Below are 20,293 nucleotides of genomic sequence, written 5' to 3'. Positions count from 1 at the left end.
CACTCCCCCAGCCAGCTTAGCTTGCCCTCAGCCAGCCTCTACCTCCTTACTTACAACCAGGCTGATAGAGGTAGTAGGCACTGCCGATACAGCCTCCTCCTCATTCCCTACATGTTGCCTTTGTGGAACCCAGGAAGGAGAAGGATGAGACCAAAACTCGAATTACTGGCTTTGGGCTTCACCTGCCTTCTGCCTTGTCAGTCCGAATGGGTGACAGCCTCCACTGCATCCCAGCGAACTGTGTGCCATATCAATTAGTAGGAGGTGGAGATGCTCTTTCATTTTCTTCCACCTCAGTTGCCCAGATGTCCTGGGCCAGCCTCGCCTATGCAGAAAGTTCTAGTAGACGATACCCCGGCTTGTCGGATCAGCTGTCTGAGGCTTTGTTTTTCTTTGCAGTGAAGACAACAATGGCGTGCTTGCAGACGTGGTGCTGGTGTTTAGGTTCATTGCCTTGGATAGGAAAGAGGCCCTCTGGATGAGTGTGAATGATCTTTTGCTGAGGAGGCTGAGGTTGCCAACATGGCCCTTGAGAATTGACCTTTCATCTTACAAGCTCAGAGGCAAGTGTCAGACATTATTACCTTTTAAAATCTTGACTGGATTCCTCCCACCATGTTTTCCTTTCTCTGCTTTGTGCCCTGAAGCATATGGTGTTGCCTCATAAATTTATTACATGCTCCCCTTCCTTGCTTCTCGTGGACAAACTGCCTCCATTGATTTTGCTATGGAGCCATCTGCTAAGCTCTGCCCTGACCACAATTTCCAGCCTGCCAAGTTTACCCTTGTCTTCCAGCTCATGCCTTGCATTTCATCAGCTGTCCCAGCTGGCTGTGCTCAGGAATTACGCAATCATACAGGACGAGGGGGACACGGGTGGCGCTGTGGGTTAAACCACAGAGCCTAGGACTTGCTGATCAGAAGGTTGGCAGTTAGAATCCCCGCGACGGGGTAAGCTCCCATTGCTTGGTCCCTGCTCCTGCCAACCTAGCAGTTCAAAAGCACGTCAAAGTGCAAGTAGATAAATAGGTACCGCTCCAGTGGGAAGGTAAACAGAGTTTCCGTGTGCTGCTCCGGTTCGCCAGAAGCAGCTTAGTCATTCTGGCCACATGACCTGGAAGCTGTACACCGGCTCCCTCAGCCAATAAAGTGAGATGAGCGCTGCAACCCCAGAGTCGGTCACGACTGGACCTAATGGTCAGTGGTCCCTTTACCTTTACCTTACAGGATGAGGGGTTTACATACCGGGGCATTTTGGTCATATTATATCTATTTTTGACTGAGAGACAGAGCTGATAGATTAGATTAAAGGTAAAAGTAAAGGGACCCCTGACCATTAGGTCCAGTTGTGGCCGACTCTAGGGTTGCGGCGCTCATCTTGCTTTATTGGCAGAGGGAGCCGGCGTACAGCTTCCAGGTCATGTGGCCAGCATGACTAAGCCGCTTCTGGCGAACCAGAGCAGCGCATGGAAACGCCATTTACCTTCCCGCCACAGCAGTACCTATTTATCTACTTGCACTTTGACGTGCTTTCGAACTGCTAGGTTGGCAGGAGAAGGGACCAAGCAACGGGAGCTCACCCCGTTGCGGGGAATCGAACCGCTGACCTTCTGATCGGCAAGTCCTAGGCTCTGTGGTTTAACCCAAAGGGCCACCCACGTCCCTATAGATTAGATTAAGTAGGTACTTTATAGGACCTCTGTGACCCTTTCATAATGCCACCAATCAAAAAGTGGGTTGACCGGCTAACTCATGCCCCAAATGAGTAGTATGGAGCTGAAAAGGTGCTTCTGGCACAACCTCATCAGGTCTGTGATAGAGGGCAATGCCATTATTGAGGTTGAGATGGTCTCAGAGCCAGCTCTAGTGACAGAAGTATGGATGAGGTTCCACTGTGCCTTCAAGGACCTGCTTAGAAAAGCAATCCTGGAGAAATGCAAGCAGCAGTTAATACTTCTAACCAAATGAGCTTATGGACCTTCTAGGCATTTTGGCAATAAAGTTTAATGGGAAGTATAATCATCTGTTTCTTCCTGACACAGTGTGGGAGACAGATAGGTCTAACCCAAAGGGCATGTGGTTCCACCACAAAATTCTATGGAACTGTTCAAGAACATGGCCATGCTCTTCCACAGTAGTAATAGTAACAACAAAACAACAACAACAACAACAAGAACAACATATTATTTATTTGCCACCCATCTGATTGGGTTGCCCCAGCCACTCTGGGGCAGCTTCCCACAAATAAAATATATTAAACACAGTTAAACATCAAATATTAAAAACTCCCCTATACAGGGCTGCCTTCAGATGTCTTCTAAAAGTCAGATAGTTGTTTATTTCCTTGACATCTGATAGGAGGGTGTTCCACAGGGCGGGTGCGGCTACCAAGAAGGCCCTCTGCTTCCACCCATTTCCATGGGGCTTCTGCAGGAGGGTCCGATCTGCCTGTCTTTCAAATAGTCCAACAGGGCTCAACAATTATGTTATTCCACCCTATGGAAAAGCAGTGGTGTGGTGATTAGTGAGGTGGTCCTCATGTGTGTGCTTATTGGGCTACATCTTAATCATATTTTGAAAGGAAGACTCAGGGTTTATCCACACGTAACTTTTGCCCCACGCTTATGAGACACAGGCCCACCTGTCTGAGTACGCTTTTTCCTGCCCCAGAGCTTTCCCCACACAAAAACTGCTCTTTAAAGCTGTAGCACAACAAATGGCAATTCTGGTTTTTGCGGGGAGCAAAAAAAAATAAAAAGACTGTGCCTGGGAAGAGCAGAGGAAAGGTAAGAGTTGCATAGCAACCAGTCATCCTGTAACAAATAATTAGCTAATTCATTTGGTAATTAACTCTGGTTGACTTATTAATATCCATAACATAGTCTTTTCATAAGAGTCTTTGATTAATAAATGATTTGGATTTAAATATGTGCAATGACAAACATCGCCCATTTTTTTAAAAAAATGCACGAGTTGCACTATGCAAATTGCTGCACTGGGAATGAATAATACGATAATAGATTATAGCTTTATCCCTACAAATGAAAAGGCAGTCGTGATTGGCAGGTGACAGTTCCGCACCACGATTGGCGCAAGCTACTTGTGGATGTTGCATTATATACGCGAGGATGAGGGATGTGTGAAACTATTACTGCTCTGGCCCCCGAAGATGAGACCAGTCTTCAGCCCCTGAGAAGCCATCTGGGCAACCAGTGGGAAAAGTGGATAGGAAGAGTATTTTTCTCCCTCTATCCTTATACCAGAACCCAGGGTCATCCCAGGACGCTGAACAGTGGGACTCAGGGCAGATAAAATAAGAGGCTTCTTCACAATCATTAAACTATGGCATTTGTCCCCACAAGATGGTCACTAACTTGGACAAATTTACAAGGTGCATTAGATCAGTTTATGGAGGCTATGAGTTGCTACTAGTCTTGATGGCTATTTTACTTCCACTAATACAGTCAGAATGCCTATGAATACCTGTTCTTGGGGAGCAAGAGGGGGAAGAGGGCTATTTTTGTCATGTCCTGGTTGTGGGTTTCCCAGAGGTATTTAGTTGAGATCCTGGACTAGATGAAAAAGACCTTTAAATTAACATTTGCAAAGAAGCCATAAACATTTCTACTTGGAATTTTAGGCAGTGATATCCCAAAAACTATAAGAGAAATGTTTTTATATGCAACAGCCGCTGCCCGGTTATTAATTGCATCGAACTGGAAAGGGGGGAAAGTACCAACAGTAAAGGAATGGCAGAATAAGTTATTAGACTATGCAGAATTGGCTCAACTGACAGATAGATTAAGGGGAAATACAAAACAATCATTTACGCAAAAATGGGATATGTGCAAGAAATGCCTACAAAAATATAACGACATAACATCTGTGGCAGCGTTTGAATGACCCTTGTGTAAATTAAATAATGCTAAGCAAGGAAAAACGGTATGATATGTTATAAGTAAGTACTAGAAACTATAGTAAGAGTAAGGTAAGAAGTATAAGTACTGTACATTTGATGTCGTAAATGTAACTTACATTGGGAAATGACAGGAAGTCTGTTTTTATATAATTTAGTTTATTGGATTTTTTACTTGGGTTTACTTTTGTTTAGTTAGAAATTATAAGAAAAGAGCATGTACAAATACAAGTTTAAATTAATAAAGAGAGAGAGAGAGATGCTGAACTAGATAAGCCATTGCTATGATCCAGTTATTAACTAAAAGCTCAGTTTTTGCAAGCAAAGTCTTGAAAGTCCATTCCCATCCATGGAAAGAGCTCCAAGTGACAGTGCTAACATGACTGCCTCTTTTGCCTTATTTTCCAGAGATTAATAAAGCCAATGGTGAACATCTTATCAGCAATTGTAAGTACTAAAAACTGGGTGGTGTTCCAAAAGGGGGTTGCTAGAAATATCATTGCTTTGGCACTGCGCTTGAATCTTCTTGCATTCTGGGCGGCACTTTGTCGACCGCCATGTATTTGCAGTCCGAACAGCAGATGGGAGACCATTTTAAAGACTCTCTCTTTAACGATTCCTTCGGCAGCTCTGAAGCTGTACTGGGTGCATAGGCTGGAGAATGGAGATTACTGAGAGCCATGCACCACTAAGATATTTGTCGGTCAAGATACTACAAAGTATGCTGAGTTTTAAATGGGTATCCATGGCATTTTAGCTCTGCAAAAAGTCTTTAGTGTTCACTAGTCCCTGTCAAATGTGAATAAAGTGAATCCCACAGCAGCTGTCAAAAAGTAAAAAATTAGATAGGCAAGTCAACTTGAAAAGAAGTGTTTTAATTTAGACAGCTAGCACGAACTAGGAACCCTCTTCTACAAAAAAGGGGATCAAGGGCCAGCAGAAAAGACACTGCCAGTGGTCCACTGTCAGGAATGATTGGTGGGTGCTAGTAGAGATAAGAGTCCGGGAATCCAGCCATATTTACAAAGATTTATTGGTTTCTTCAAGCTATTTAGGTAAAGGTACCCCTGCCCTTACGGGCCAGTCTTGACAGACTCTAGGGTTGTGCGCTCATCTCACTCTAGAGGCCGGGAGCCAGCGCTGTCTGCAGACACTTCTGGGTCATGTGGCCAGCGTGACGAAGCTGCTCTGGCGAACTGGCACCAGAGCAGCACACGGAAATGCCGTTTACCTTCCCGCTATAAAGCGGTACCTATTTATCTACTTGCACTTAAGGGTGCTTTCGAACTGCTAGGTGGGCAGGAGCTGGGACCGAACAATGGGAGCTCACCCCGTCATGGGGATTCGAACCGCCGACCATGCGATCGGCAAGTCCTAGGCGCTGAGGTTTTACCCACAGCGCCACCCACGTCCCGTTCAAGCTATTTACAAGAGCTCAAAAAGTCCGTCTCCATCATGGTGAGTCAGTTGCCTCGACTGAAGAGGCTTTCCATTTCCCCCAGCATATCCATTTCCTGAGCCCAACCCCTTCCTTCCTCTGTTACGAGAGTGGCTGGGCCCCAGAGGTGGCTCCCCCCTCTCAGATTCATTGTCTCCTGACAGCTCTTCGTCACCTTACTCCTCCGAGGAAGAACAGCTGCTAATTAACGGAGGCTGATCTCTGTAAGTCCCCATTCTCTCCCCCTTCTCTGCCTCCAGTTCCCTGACATCCACACATAGAATTGGTTTAGAAAGTACAACCAGCCATTATAACAGAAGTGATTTTAAACTGCCCAAGCAGGTATTCAGGGACAACCATGGCGAACCTCAGCCTTTCTCCTGAACCCCTTGGAACCAGGGAAGATGGCACTCTGAGCACTTGGACAGTGTAGCTCTGGGTGGCTCACAAACAGAGACTCGCAGAACGGATTCTTTCTCGAAGGACCTCTGTCTTGCCTGGATTCAGCCTCAGATTGTTCACCCTACTGCACCCCAGAAATGCCTCCAGACACTAGTTTAGGAATTAGGATAAGAATGGCAACAGGGCATATTCTTATCATTAGCCATAATTGCAGTGAAAGAAGATTATGATCTTTTTGGCAGCGAGTGTAACCAGTATGATATATTCCTGGCGACTCGAGTACAATATGGATTTGCATGCTTCTACGTACAAGAGAGTTGGCGTTCAACCATTGGTGATATATGCTAGGAAATATGAGGTGCATCCTGAGTTCTCCCAAATAACTTGGAGACTTGGTTATACTCCGTTGGCAAATTTGGAACAGACATGTAAGTTTGAATGCCAGCGTTATTGGTCCTGAAACCCAGCTACTGGCAATCAGTCATCCTGTTAGCTTCTGAGATCACAGCTCGTTGACCAGATATTTTCAAGCATATATTTACAATCATTAGAGCGAAATACTTGCTTCTTTTATGAGATTTATAGACAAGGAAGTTGTGTATCCTTCATATGCATCTGTGCTCTGTTTGCTGCTTCCACAGAATCACAGCATGCCCACAAACCTGATAAATGGTTGCCCACCAGTTTTGTGCATGGCTATAAACTGTTTGTATGGAATTTTGCAAATGCCTGCCTGCCTGCCTGCTAGAATCTAAATGCCTGTAATACACATACAAAGGACTGCTGCCAACTCTTTTCTGTGATTTATGCTGGCTCCCGCACTCTTTTGTTTGAAGTGTCCTGTTTAGAGAAAGAAAGCAAAAAAGCCCCTTCAAGCTGTGGGTGAGGACTGAGTCGCCATACAGGTTTTCAGGAGTCCATTATTCCTTTCTTGTGTGTTGTAAGAGGCAGATTACAGAAAGGAGGGGAAAAAAGTATCACAATGCTAAGCCTTGTCGCTTGCAAATGCTGTGTGCCTGGGGCTTAGCCGCCAGAAAGTATTTGGGAACTCCCACATCCTCTTCTGAACAACTTTGTCACCTTGACATTTCATAGTACAAAGGGGGACAAATTTCCTCCCCAAGGGTGCCCCTCATCACCACGGAGTATCATCGTCTCCAGGAAAATGGCTCCTTGAAGCTGTAGGAAGGACTTTTGGGTTAAAGAAAGGTGTTGTTGTTGCTTAGTTGTGTCCAACTCTTCGTGACCCCATGGACCAGAGCATGCCAGGCCCTCCTGTCTTCCACTGCCTCCCGCAGTTTGGTCAAACTCATGCTGGTAGCTTCGAGAACACTGTCCAACCATCTCGTCCTCTGTCGTCCCCTTCTCCTTGTGCCCTCCATCTTTCCCAACATCAGGGTCTTTTCCAAGGAGTCTTCTCTTCTCATGAGGTGGCCAAAGTATTGGAGCCTCAGCTTCAGGATCTGTCCTTCCAGTGAGCACTCAGGGCTGATTTCCTTCAGAATGGAGAGGTTGGATCTTCTTGCAGTCCCTGGGACTCTCAAGAGGTAGGATGATACAAAGAGGGAGCTGCAGCCTGAGACAGGAAAAGAGGTGGTAAGGGAACAGCTAGCTATTTTAAATGAATTCAGATATTAAATGAACTTGGGGTGTAATCTCAGAGCCTCTGTCTATAATCATTTAGAATTTGCAGAGAACAAGTAAGGTCTCAGCAGACTGGAGGTGAGCAAATGTTGTCCTCATCTTCAAAAAGGAGGAAAAAGAAGATTCAGTTAACTACCAACCAGGAAGCTTGGTATTGATACCAGGAAAGATTCTAGACCAGGTTATTAAACAGTTGGTCTATGAACACTTAGAAAAGGATACCGTGATTACTAAGACCCAGCATGGATTTCTCAAAAGCAAGACATGCCAGATAAATCTCAGTTCCTTTTTTGGTGGAACAGGGGAATCCTGTGGACGCAATGTATCTTGATTTTGGTAAGGGTTTTGACAAAGTCACCCGTGATATTTCTGTGGAGAAGCTGATAAAATGTGGGCTGGACAAGGTAACTTAGATTGATTTGTAGCTAGTTGGCTGACCAAACCCAAAGAGTGCTCATTAATGGTTCCTCATCATCCTGGAAAAAGGAGGTGTCGCAGGGATTTTTCGAGGGCCTGTTGTTGTTCAATATCCTCATAAATGACTTGGATGGAGGTCTTGAGGGGATGCTCATCAAATTTGCAGATGGCACCTGTTATGTGCTGAAGTTCTCACCCTGGGCCAGCAGGGGGATACTGTAGATAGTTTTCACTCAGGTCCACATATGCAAATAAGGGATTGAAAGTGACGTTCAGTGATGGGATAGTTACAGAAAGTGGTTACTGTTGCATTGTAGTGGAGCTCTATATAAGCAGGCTGGCTGAACCCTTCAGTTCAGTTCTGTTCTGGCCTGTGAATAAACAAGAGCTGGTTAAAGAATCGCTGTGTCGTCTGATATGTTCACCCACAACCTAACAGCACCAAACTGGGAGGGATAGCTAATGCCGCAGAAGACAGAATCAGGCTGCATCAACAGAAGAAGTCATGTGTCCAGGTCAAGGGAAGTCATAGTCCTGCTCTATTCTGCCTTGGTCAGACCACACCTGGAATACTGTGTCCAGTTCTGGGTGCCCCAATTGAAGAAAGATATTGACAAGCTGGAACATGTGCAGAGAAGGGCAACCAAGATGATAAAGGGTCTGGAAACCAAGGCTTATGAGGAATGGTTAAGAGAGTTGGGTAGATTTAGCCTGGAAAAGAGGCAACTGAGAGATGATATGATAGCTGTCTTAAAATATCTGAAGGGCTGTCACATGGTAGATGGAACAAGCTTGTTTTCTCCTGCTCTGGGGAGTAGGACTCAAACCAATGGGTTCAAGTTACTAGCAGAGCCATCTTCCCAATTGGTGTTAGTGGTTCGTTGCGCCAGGGCGCCGGCCTCTCAGGGGTGCCCTAGCGAGTAGGGGAGCTTTGCTGGCAGCCTCCCCTTTCCCTGCACACCTGCCAGCTGCACCCCGCCAACTCCCGTATTTTTCGCTCTATAGGACGCACCAGACCATAGGGTGCACCTTGTTTTAGAGGGGGAGAACAAGAAAAAAAAATTCTCCCCCTCTCTGCTCAGCGCCCCTTCAGCGAAGCGGCAGGAGAAATGGGGCCCCTTCCATTTCTCCTCCCGCTTGGCCGAAGTGGTGCTGCGCAGCTCTCCCTCTCTGCTGAAGCCAGGAGGGCCTTGCTGTCCCGGCTTCAGCAAAAGGAACCTGAAGCCTGCGGAGCGCAGCGGGAACTCGCGCTGTGCTCCGCAGGCTTCAGGCGGCTATCCCTATCATATCTCCAGGCTTCAACGAAAGCAAAGCGAAGCCAAGGAGCGCAGAGGGAGCGCTCCCTCTGCGCTTCGGAGGCTTCGCGTTGCTATCGCTGAAGCCAAGGAGCCTGCATTCGCTCCATAGGACGCACACACATTTCCCCTTCATTTTTGGAGGGGGAAAAGTGTGTCCTATAGAGCAAAAAATACGATATATGGCTGGTGGGCGTGCAGTTTCCTTCCTAAGCCCCCGCAGAGACTCTGTATCTGTTAAAGACAGCCCTGCTCCTGGTTGTTGTCCTCCTGCTTCCTGGTGAAAGGCGGTGCGCAGCCTTCCTGGACTGCCTTCTCGGGCGCCCTGACACCGCAGAGCTTGTCCGCCAGTACGTTTTCCTGCTTGATCATGGCCACCACGCCGGGGATCAGGGCGTTGGGGGAGGCAGAGGACATTTTCCACCCCCCCTTGTTTTGGAGTTGCTGGGGGGGGGGCGCCGGAGGGATCTTTGCACCACAGCGCCCGATGTGCTTAAGACGGCCCTGGTTACAAGAAAGGAGAATCTAACTAAACACCAGGAAAAAAGTTATGATGATACGAGCTGTTCAACAATGGAACGTACTCCCTTGGAAGAAAGTGGACTCCCCTTTGTTGGATGTTTTTAAGCAGAGGTTGGATGTCCATCTGTCATGGACTAGATGATCCTCAGGGTCCCTTCCTATGCTACAATTCTATGATTCTATGATTCTGATGCAATTGTTGCCTGCTTTCCTTGCTTGTGCATATGGGGTGCTCTGGTTGTTTGAGTGCAGTAGGAGTTGCTGTTGGGCATTTTGTGTCTGAAATCCTAACGTGTGGCGCTCGTTAGGGTCCTAGGCAGAGAAGCATTATAAAAGTATTTAAGTTTCTGGGGTGCTTGTGAACCCAGGCTGTTTTGCCACTGCTGCAGCTCCCCCTCTAAGCATGCATGATGTGACTACTCAGAAGTAGGGGTGGAAGGATGTATTCATTTTGGCTCTCTCTGTTTTCATTTCCCCCAATCTTACATCAAGTTCTCTGCATTTCTGCAGCAGTATGTGATTTAGAAAAAAAAATCCTCCTGAAAATTATTCTTCTCCTAATAAGCACATAATATGTATTTTTGTGGGTTACTTTCACTAATATATTCATTTTATGCACACTTTTGCCTAATTTTGTAAACGATGTTTGGTTGGAAAAATACATTGTCAAATTTGGGTAACTGAGAGTTTATCCAAGGATGGCTGTATTAAGGTTCTCATATTGCTTTCGAAAGTGCAAATTGAATCAAATCCTACCCTCCACCCTTACTCGGAGCTAAGCCCATTGAATTTTGTGAGACTTACTGCCATGGAAGTGTGCATAGGATTGTAGCCTAACTTATTCACGTGCATCTTACGCTTTCCTCTTCTCTTTCTTTCCAATAGCTACAGTAAACTTTCCAACTCAAGGTAGGCAGCTAATTCATCACTCTTCAATATTAACTTAACCTAATGCAAGCTGCAGCTACTCTGCTGTGTCTCCATTAAAACCACATGAGAATCGGGGCCAGAATGTCTCCAGCCTAAACTAACACTCTTCCCGTTCCGCCATTTTGAAGAGGAGCAACATTTTTTGCTACGACTTAGCAGAACAAACTCTTTAAAAAATAATAATAATGTCAGAGATGTGTGCAAATGGCTTCTGGAAATTTTCTACGCTTCTTTGTGGGCAGAAAAATGGAAGGAGCCATTTCATCAAATTTCTCCAGGGGGAGGAGAAATTTGTCAACATTTTGTTGTTGGGGGGGGGAGGGTGGCTGTAAGACTTTCCATTAGTGGTGAGTAGCCAACACTCTTTCCTACAGCGTTGTTTGTTTGCTTTTGGCTGCTTCTGCAAGAAGAAGCCACAGCAGCAACTATGTTGTGACAGTCTGGTTGCCATTTTGCGTTTCCCACAATGCTCTGAGCTTCATCTGAACATTGCGTGGGGAGGTGGTCTGGTGGTGGGAAAATGGCGGCCACCATTTGGTGGAGAATATTCAGAGAAATTTCTGTGACGTGGTCTTATTTTTCTCAGAAGAGTGTCTTCTGACATGCTTTTCCTCAGCTCTAAAAGTATTCCGTGGGGTTCCCATCCTGTGTTGCTTTTGGTCAGATTCTAAAAATTAGAATCTAACATAACCAAGTAAGATTTCAGAACAGGTAAGTACCACGAAGAGCACATTTCCTTGCATATCTTCTGTGCACAATTAACCAGGCCTGTGAATCCTAGGGAATAGGAGGTACCAGAAATAAAATCAACCACCACAATCTCTCTCTTTCTCATATACATGTACCCTCTGGTGGATACATGGCAAAATGCACACAAGCTATTCAAATGTACAGCTGGAGTGAATGCATTTGCAAATACATTCCTTTTTAAAACTGTATATCTCTTGATTTCATTCCCTCGATGAATACTTGAATCTGTTGCTTTTTGCAATTGTTCTGTTATATCTGATTTGTGCCTAGTTAATGGAAATAAATAGTTTCCTTTGCATGCCGGTAAAAATAGTTTTTGTTCAGATGGAGTTTAAACCTGTTCACAGACAGCTGTGAACATATTCATGCTAAAATATGCTTTTTAAAAAACGAGAGTGATTGTTTTCAAATTTTGCCCTTCTATGCCAACTTGCTTGAAATGGCATATTATCCGAGGCAGGTAGATCTAGCTGCAATTTAACATGAATTTTACTATCTAACGAGACCACTGATCCATAAAATGAAAGCAATAAACAATGTACTTCAGTCACACAATCAATCAATCAGTAGCTGAACTGGGTTCCACACAGTCACAAAAAAACAAAACAAAAAAGCTGCAAAAACAAAAATGCAAAATAAATAGCAAAAAAAGAGACAGACCTCAGTATAACACTCAAAATGGAAGCATAACACTCAAAACGGAGCACGTTCAGCTTCTGAAAAAAGTTCGCAAACCGGAACACTTACTTCCGGGTTTGCAGCGTTTGGGTTCCAAGTTGTTTGAGTACCAAGGCATTTGAGAACCAAGGTACCACTGTAGTTATACATGCTACTTTTGGAGTTTTATCAGGCAAGAAGGACATCATTTGGCAACCATGGGGGGGGGGGCTCTCCACACGCTATAAAGGAGTTTGAGGGCATGTCTTCATGCTACAAATTCAAAACAATGTCATGCATGTTTACCTGTCCGAACCCTCAATCACAGAACTGTTACACAATCTGTAGGGTCCTCCTGTCCTGTTTTGTGGTTCTGCCCCACTGCCAAAGCCTCCTTTACCTGGGTAATAAGATGGTGCCTACAAAGCAGTATTAGCAGGTTCTGGCAAGATCTGGTCTTGCCAGAAGCCACCACTTTTCCTGGGGTTTTGGGGTGGCCGAGGGGCGCCGCCTCTTGGGGTTCTGCTGCCCTAATAGTCTGGATCTGGAATCCGTAGCTCCTGCTTTTCACCTGCAAATCGTCCCCTCCTGGTGCTGCTTTGCAGCTGAGAAAGTGCAGCCTGACACGTGAGTCAGCTAGTAGTGTATAGTTCAGGGGAGATTATGGGCTGTTGCTTAACACTGGCTTGTGCCCATTTCTCCGATGTAGCTGCCAAACAGAAGTCCACGCCTGTCGCTGGCTGCTTGATATCAATTAGATAGAAGATTATCGCAAATCGGCTGGAGCCACTTATTAAATAATCGGGGCAATTAACTCCTTAACTAAGTGAAATATGCTCGGAGTCCTGCAATGATTTATTGCAGCTAGTAAAACAGTGATTGAACTTCCCCCTAAACCTCAGGCTTTTAAATATCGTATTTTTCACTCTATAGGACACACTTTCCCCCCTCCAAAAATGAAGGGGAAATGTGTGTGTGTCCTATGGAGCGATAGCAGGGGGGAGGCAGGCAGGAAAAGCCCCCAAAAGCCGCATACAAACTCCGCACAGCTCTTGGGGGCTTTTCCCCAGGAGGGAGAAGGGACTGACGTGGCCAGTCAGTCCCTTCTCCCTCCTCGTAGAAAAGCCCATAGGAGCCGCGCGCTACTTAAAGGGTGCGCGGTTCCTGTGGGATTTTGCGGGAAGGTGGGGGTATTGTCATAGCCGCACGCAGCCTCTCCCTGCCGGAGAGGTTGCGCGGGGCTAAAGAAGCCATAGCCCCGTTCAGCCTCTCCTGGCTGGAGAGGTTGCACGCAGCTATGACAGAAGCCAAGACAGCGAGAGGGATGTATCCTGCTCGCTGTCTTGGCTTCTTTGTTCTTTGGGGCTGTGGGGGGGGGACCCGGGCTTCCCCGGCAGCCCCGAGAAGCTCGCGGAGCAGCGGAAGGCTGAAGCCTGGATAGCGAGAGGGGTCGGTGCGCACCAACCCCTCTCGCTCTCCAGGCTTCCAAGGTAGCCGCCTGAAGGTGACTGAACACACCTTGAACAGCACCTTGTTTTAGAGGGGGAGAACAAGGGGGGGAATTCTCCCCCTCTCTGCGCAGCGCCTCCTGCCGCTTCGCTGAAGGAGTGCTGGGCAGAGAGGGGGAGAATTATTTTGTTGTTGCTGTTCTCTCCCTCTAAAACAAGGTGCATCCTATGGTCGGGTGCGTCCTATCAGTGGCGTAGCGTGGGGGGTGCCAGGGGTGCCGGCCGCACCGGGCGCAACATCTGGGGGGGCGCGAGTCCAGAGGGAGGGGACAAGTTCCTTCCTCGGCCGGGCTCCCCGCCGCCACTGCCAGCCTTGCGCCCTAGCGCACGCGCACCCCCCGCCGCCGCCGCGGCTGTGCTCCACTCACTGCTCGCAGGAGGAGCAGCCGCTGCAGCAGCGCCGCCGCCGCCACTGACACCTGGCCGGGTACGGGCAGCCTCCGCACCCCGCTGCCACCACCATTCCCTCGGCCCAGCCACAGGCGGCGGCTGCTTCTGCCGACTGGGAGGGAGGAGAGCTCCAAGGGGCCTCGCCGTGCCCTGCGCTCCCCAAAACCCTCCGAGAGGAAGCCAGCGGGCGGGCGAGGGTCTCCCGGCAGAAGGGGGCGCCGCTGGCTCCGGCTCTCAGCGCAAGTCTCAGCCGCGGGGGGGGGGAGCGAGGACGGAGCACGTCTGGAAGCCCCCAGACCCGGCCGGGAGGAGGAGAGGCGCTCGCCAAGCCCAGATCTGGAGCTCCACCTACAGCCCAAGGAGAGGAGGGGCTTTGGCTGCCTCGGCCCGTGGGGGCTCCACAAATAATAAATTTAATAAATTCCTGCTGAGCCTTTGGGGGGTCCTTGGCTCCTTCGCTCGCCCCCAGCCCCAGTGGCATAGCGTGGGGGGTCAGGGGAGCCGGGCGCAACATCTGGGGGGGCACGCTCGCACTCGAGTGCTAAAATCCACGGGTTAGGGGGCGCAAATTACTTGCCTTGCCCCGGGTGCTGACAACCCACGCTACGCCACTGCGTCCTATAGAGTGAAAAATACGGTATTTTATTTACACAATGAGTCCCATCTGATTGGCTGATTCTGCTTCCCTCCTGGAGCCTGCTTGGGCTGTTACTGCAGGCAGGGGAATGATGGGAAGACGTAACTGGATTTTACGTAACTGTGTCTCTCTTGAAAAGGTTTTCCATGATGGTCACGTTACACAGTCGTTAGGCTTTCTTCGGTCGGAAGCTGGATCTGTCGCATCTGCAACCAGATGTTCAGAGAAATCTAGCTTGACAGTAACCCACCCAAAACCACTGAAGCAAACCATCTGCAACCCCAACTGGAGGGGTTTATCAGCTTATCCCCAAGACTGGTGCTGTCTGAGAGTGATATCATGCAGACTGCGCAGTTTAAATGGGAATGCAAACAACTGCAAATACACAGTCAAGACTTGGGTTTGCAAAAGGGCAACAGAAAGGCATGTCTGTTGATTTTTATACCAATTTTCCCCAAGGAATCCTGGGAATTTGTGCAGGGTTTAGTAGACCCCACACAAAGCTGTATTTTCCTAGGATGCACAGGAAGAGGGAGCAGATATTAAAGCAGTTGAAATCTCTAGTTGAAGCCAGACCTTGAGGTTGTTCAAGCCAGCGGTATGAGTAGATCTACTGAAATTAATAAGCATGACTAAGTTAAAGGTAAAGGGACCCTTGACCATTAGGTCCAGTCGTGGCCGACTCTGGGGTTGCGGCGCTCATCTCGCTTTATTGGCCGAGGGAGCCGGCGTACAGCTTCTGGGTCATGTGGCCAGCATGACTAAGCTGCTTCTGGCGAACCAAAGAAGCACATGGAAACACCATTTCCCTTCCCGCCAGAGCAGTACCTATTTATCTACTTGCACTTTGCCGTGCTTTCGAACTGCTAGGTTGGCAGAAGCAGGGACCGAGTAACGGGAGCTCATCCCGTTGTAGGGATTCAAACCACCAACCTTCTGATCGGCAAGTCCTAGGCTCTGTGGTTTAGCCCACAGTGCCACCCGCATCCCATATGACTAAGTTCCATTAATTTCAATGGGTCTACTCTGTGTAAAACCTACTTGACTACCACCCCTGATCCTAAGCAGCTTTACTCAGAATTAAATCCCATTTAGTTCGCTGGGCCTTAACTTTGAGGTATGTGTAGGATTGCGGCTTTAAAAAGTGTTGGGTTCACCTAATTAATGATCCCTCCCTCCTTATCGCATGTTGTATGTGGGGTTGGATGTGTACAATCTGCATCAAGACTGGAGGTGAGGGAATAGCTTTGTCCAAGAGCTGGACGTGGTTTTTAGATAGCTGCTCATGGAAAACAGGGTTCTGATATTGTTTCGAAATCATGTCCAATCAGGGGTGGGTGCTTACAACATCTCAAACCACTTTCAACTCTCCTCCGCTATAAAACACAGAGCTAAACACAGGTTTTAATAGAACCAATTGATCTTCAGCAGGTCTTCACCAACTAAATGTTATTTGTACTTTAAAAACACACACCAAAACTGGCTGCTTTCTTATTTTGCAGTAAAGGCAGTCTCAGTATCCCATTCTGGACAATGCTCCCAAGTCACAATGAGGCCCCACCTCTCTTCCTTGCTAAATATTGCTCCCCCTTCCCCCAAGGTGTTTTTTATTACAAATTACACACAAATTATTACAAATTACAAATTACAGCAGTGAAAAGGGGGTGAAGATGAGGCCGAAAACTATACCTGAAGGAGCGTCTCCACCCCCATCGTTCTGCCTGGACACTGAGGTCCAGCGCTGAGGGCCTTCTGGTGGTTCCCTCACTGCGAGAAGCCAAGTTACAGGGAACCAGGCAGAGGGCCTTCTCGGTAGTGGCGCCTGCCCTGTGGAATGCCCTCCCACCAGATGTCAAAGAGAACAACAACTACCAAACTTTTAGAAGACATCTGAAGGCAGCCCTGTTTAGGGAAGCTTTTAATGTTTAATAGGTTATTGTATTTTAGTGTTTTGTTGGAAGCTGCCCAGAGTGTGGCTGGGGAAACCCAGCCAGATGGGTGGGGTATTATAAATTGTTGTTGTTGTTGTTGTTGTTGTTGTTGTTGTTGTTGTTGTTGTTGTTGTTGTTGTTGTGACAAGGGCCCCCAGTTTGGATCAGGTGCACATTCTGAAGCAGACCCCACTCCCACCCACCACAACTGCCTTTTCTTAGGCATTGCTGGCAGAATTATCTCTTTCACCTCCTAAAGGGCAAAAGGAGACAGTCCGGGGTGAGATCTCCTGGGGATCGGGGTGGGGGGCAGGTGCTGGATAATTTTTCTGACCCCCATCAGATTGCCATTCATTCCTCCCTGCCTCTAAAGTGAGTTTTGTAGAAATATTAAATGCAGTGCATGGGGATCAGGGTAATTTCTTTGCTTTATGTTATCTTTCTAAAACTAGAAGGCAAGTAGATTTCTAAGTTTAAAAAGCTGCTCTACAGTGGTACCTCTAGTTACTGACTCGGTCCATTCTGGGGTGCCATTCACACCCCGAAAAGTCCGTAACTAGAGTGCTGCTTCTGCGCACATGCACAGCACGATAGAGTGCTTCTGCACATGTGCGAAGTGCGCAGAACGCTTCTGCGCATGAACGCACGGTGAAACCTGGAAGTACAGTGGTACCTCTGGATACAAACAGGATCTGTTCCGGAGCCCCGTTCGCATCCTGAAGCAAACACAACCCGCCTCTGTGCATCTGTGCATGCGCAGGTCGCGATTTGCCACTTCTGCGCATGTGCATGACATCATTTTGACCGTCTGCACATGCGTGAGCGGCAAAACCCGGAAGTAACGCATTCCGTTACTTCTGGGTCGCCGCAGAGCGCAACCCGAAAACGCTCAACCTGAAGCAACTTCAACCCGAAGTATGACTATACAGTGGTGCCCCGCAAGACGAATGCCTCGCAAGACGGAAAACTCGCTAGACGAAAGAGTTTTCCGTTTTGGAGGTGCTTTGCAAAACGAATTTCCTATGGGCTTGCTTCGCAAGACGACAATGTCTTGCGAGTTCCTGCTGGGTTTTTTCCCCTTCCCCCCTTTTTCTAAGCCGCTAAGCCGCTTATCAGCTGATCCGATCAGCAGATAAGCCGCTAAAAGTCGCTAAAAGCCGCTAATAGCGCTAATCTGCTAATCCTTCAATGGGCTTGCTTCGCAAGATGAAAAAACCGCTAGACGAAGAGAATTACAGAACGGATTCTTTTCGTCTTGCGAGGCACCACTGTATACACTTCCAGGTTTGCCGCATTCGCAAGCCGAAAAGACACAACATGAACCTAATGCAACACAAGGTATGACTGTACTTCTTCAAAATATGTAATGTTCAGATCATGACAAAAGTCTTGTTGTTGGGAATGAAACTGGGCTAAGAAGATGTTCTTTGGCAGGTTGTGGGACACGAGTGGAAAGATCTGTGGAGAGAATCTATGGAGGAAACATTGCTGTGGAAGGGGAGTGGCCGTGGCAAGCCAGTCTTCAGCTGAACGGCATCCATCGCTGTGGCGCAACACTGATCGGTGATATATGGCTTTTAACTGCAGCTCACTGCTTTAGAGGGTGAGAAGATCTCTCCCGCCCACCTCCCAGCCTTGCTAAAACTGTATCTAGGTTCTGCACCAACATTACATGAGTAATCAGAATCTTTAGTAAGCTATCACATCACGTGCAACCTCAACCCAGCTATATATATATGTTCAAAACATATGAAATTGATGCTTACCGTATTTTTCGCTCTATAGGATGCACTTTACCCCTCCAAAAATTAAGGGGAAATGTGTGTGCGTCCTATGGAGCGAATGCAGGCTCCTTGGCTTCAGCGATAGCAATGCGAAGCCTTCAAAGCGCAGAGGGAGCGCTCCCTCCACGCTCCTTGGCTTCGCGTTGCTTTCGCTGAAGCCTGGAGAGTGAGAGGGGTTGGTGCGCACCGACCCCTCTCGCTCTCCAGGCTTCAGGGATAGCCGCCTGAAGCCTGCGGAGCGCAGCGCAAGTTCCCACTGCGCTCCGCAGGTTTCGGGTTCCTTTCAGCAGAGAGGGAGAGCTGCGCAGCACCACTTCGGCCAAGCGGGAGGAGAAATGGAAGGGGCTCCGTTTCTCCTGCCGCTTTGCTGAAGGGGCGCTGAGCAGAGAGGGGGAGATTATTTTTTTCTTGTTCTCCCCCTCTAAAACAAGGTGCGTCCTATGGTCCGGTGCGTCCTATAGAGCGAAAAATACGGTAGTTATTTTGCCCCCGCTCATGGTTCTCCTCCCATCCTGGCTTTCTTTCTTCCAAGTTGGACTTATTTCTGGCCGGGGAGACCTTAGGGGGGAGAACTGTGGAGCCAAATCAGTAGGAAAGGGGAGAATTCTGCCCTATACAATCCCCTCTTTTGCCTTAATATTAACTTGTTGTTAAGAAAGGCTGGAGTGCAATAAAACTCTGTATGCATGTTGAGTAGAATGGATTATTTTACCACTCTCAAATGTGTTTTAGAGTGAGGGATCTCCGTAGCTGGACAGCTAGTTTTGGGGCCCGCTTAAACCCTCCACTATTGAGAAGGAACCTTCGCCAGATCATCGTGCATGAGCAATACGCCGAAAGCATCATGAGACATGAGTTTGACATTGCTGTCGTGCAGCTTGCGTACCCAGTTCAGTTTACGGCAGCCGTGCACCGCATCTGTCTCCCAGAGGCGTCGTATATCTTTCCAGAAAACACCACCTGCTTCGTCACGGGATATGGTGCTCTGAGAGATGAAGGTCAGTAAACTATCTGTTCAGCTTAAACACAGACGTTGACTTTCATGGTGCAGTCACTGTGGCAAGGCTGGTTCCAAGTCACAGAGTGACATTCCCCTGCTGGGCTCTCCATAGTAGGTCCAATCCCCTGCTGTGCTCTCCCATAGCCGGTCTAATCCCCTGCCGGGCTCCCCCATAGCAGGTCCAATCCTAAACCACCAGTTAGAGAAGAAGAAGAAGAGTTTGGATTTGATATCCCGCTTTATCACTCCCCTTCAGGAGTCTCAGAGTGGCTAACATTCTCCTTTCCCTTCCTGCCCCACAACAAACACGCTGTGAGGTGAGTGGGGCTGAGAGACTTCAGAGAAGTATGACGGGCCCAAGGTCACCCAGCATCTGCATGTGGAGGAGCGGGGAATCGAACCCAGTTCACCAGATTACGAGACTACCGCTCTTAACCACTACACCACACTGGCTCACCAGCTGTTGCCTTGTCCCTGCCAAAGTCCTGCTTACAGGGTTCTCACAGTGGCAACTTTCAGATTTCGGTGGTGGGTCCCTGCTACCATGGAAGATGTGGCAGCAGCTTCTCACTTCTCTGGTGGGATTGGGAAGCAGGGGCAGATCTACTAGGAAACTAATGAAGCTTAAGCAGGGAATCAAACCCGGTTCACCAGATTACAAGTCCACTGCTCTTAACCACTACACCACACTGGCTCTCCAAAGAGAGTTATCCAAATTTATCTCCAAAGAGTTATCCAAAGAGAGCAAAGATATAAGCACAGGGAAGGTGTTGCTCCTGCCACTACAAGCAGTGGCATGGCATAGGGGTGTGGGGAACAGGACCTGCGTGGGCCCAAACCTTCCAGAGGACTCCCTCTCCCACTTTGTGGGAGTGGCTGCTACTCCTCAGAAGCACCTGATCCGAAGTTGGGTTTGATGGACCGTCCTGAGGTGCCAATGCCATAAAGGGGACGCAAGTGGCGCTGTGGTCTAAACCACTGAGCCTCTTGGGCTTGCCGATCAGAAGGTCAGCGGTTCAAATCCCCACAACGGAGTGAGCTCCCGTTGCTCGGTCCCTGCTCCTGCCAACCT

The 20,293-nt window shown here is 48.0% G+C and overlaps 1 protein-coding gene and 1 long non-coding RNA gene across 5 annotated transcripts in view; one reads left to right on the top strand and one right to left on the bottom strand.

Moving 5' to 3' along the window:
* LOC308571473 overlaps window positions 1-20,293 on the bottom strand; it is a 351,060-nt gene that overhangs the window by 132,845 nt on the left and 197,922 nt on the right. The gene's annotated exons all lie outside the window — the stretch shown is intronic.
* The window catches only part of LOC308571170 (transmembrane protease serine 11G-like), a 71,352-nt gene that overhangs the window by 47,459 nt on the left and 3,600 nt on the right, over window positions 1-20,293 (top strand). For 3 of the 4 annotated variants that reach the window (XM_081166661.1, XM_081166662.1, XM_081166660.1), the window contains 5 exons: window positions 400-563; window positions 4,325-4,363; window positions 10,520-10,543; window positions 17,872-18,040; window positions 18,954-19,219. In XM_081166661.1, the coding sequence (XP_081022787.1) occupies window positions 400-563; window positions 4,325-4,363; window positions 10,520-10,543; window positions 17,872-18,040; window positions 18,954-19,219 (662 nt within the window). The remainder of the gene's footprint in view (window positions 1-399; window positions 564-4,324; window positions 4,364-10,519; window positions 10,544-17,871; window positions 18,041-18,953; window positions 19,220-20,293) is intronic. The other variant, XM_081166663.1, reaches the window with a different exon arrangement.

Source organism: Podarcis bocagei (assembly GCF_964188305.1).
Source record: "Podarcis bocagei genome assembly, chromosome: 13".
NCBI lineage: Eukaryota > Metazoa > Chordata > Lepidosauria > Squamata > Lacertidae > Podarcis > Podarcis bocagei.
Note: the sequence above shows the minus strand (reverse complement) of the source record. Positions and strands in the feature narration are given on the sequence as shown.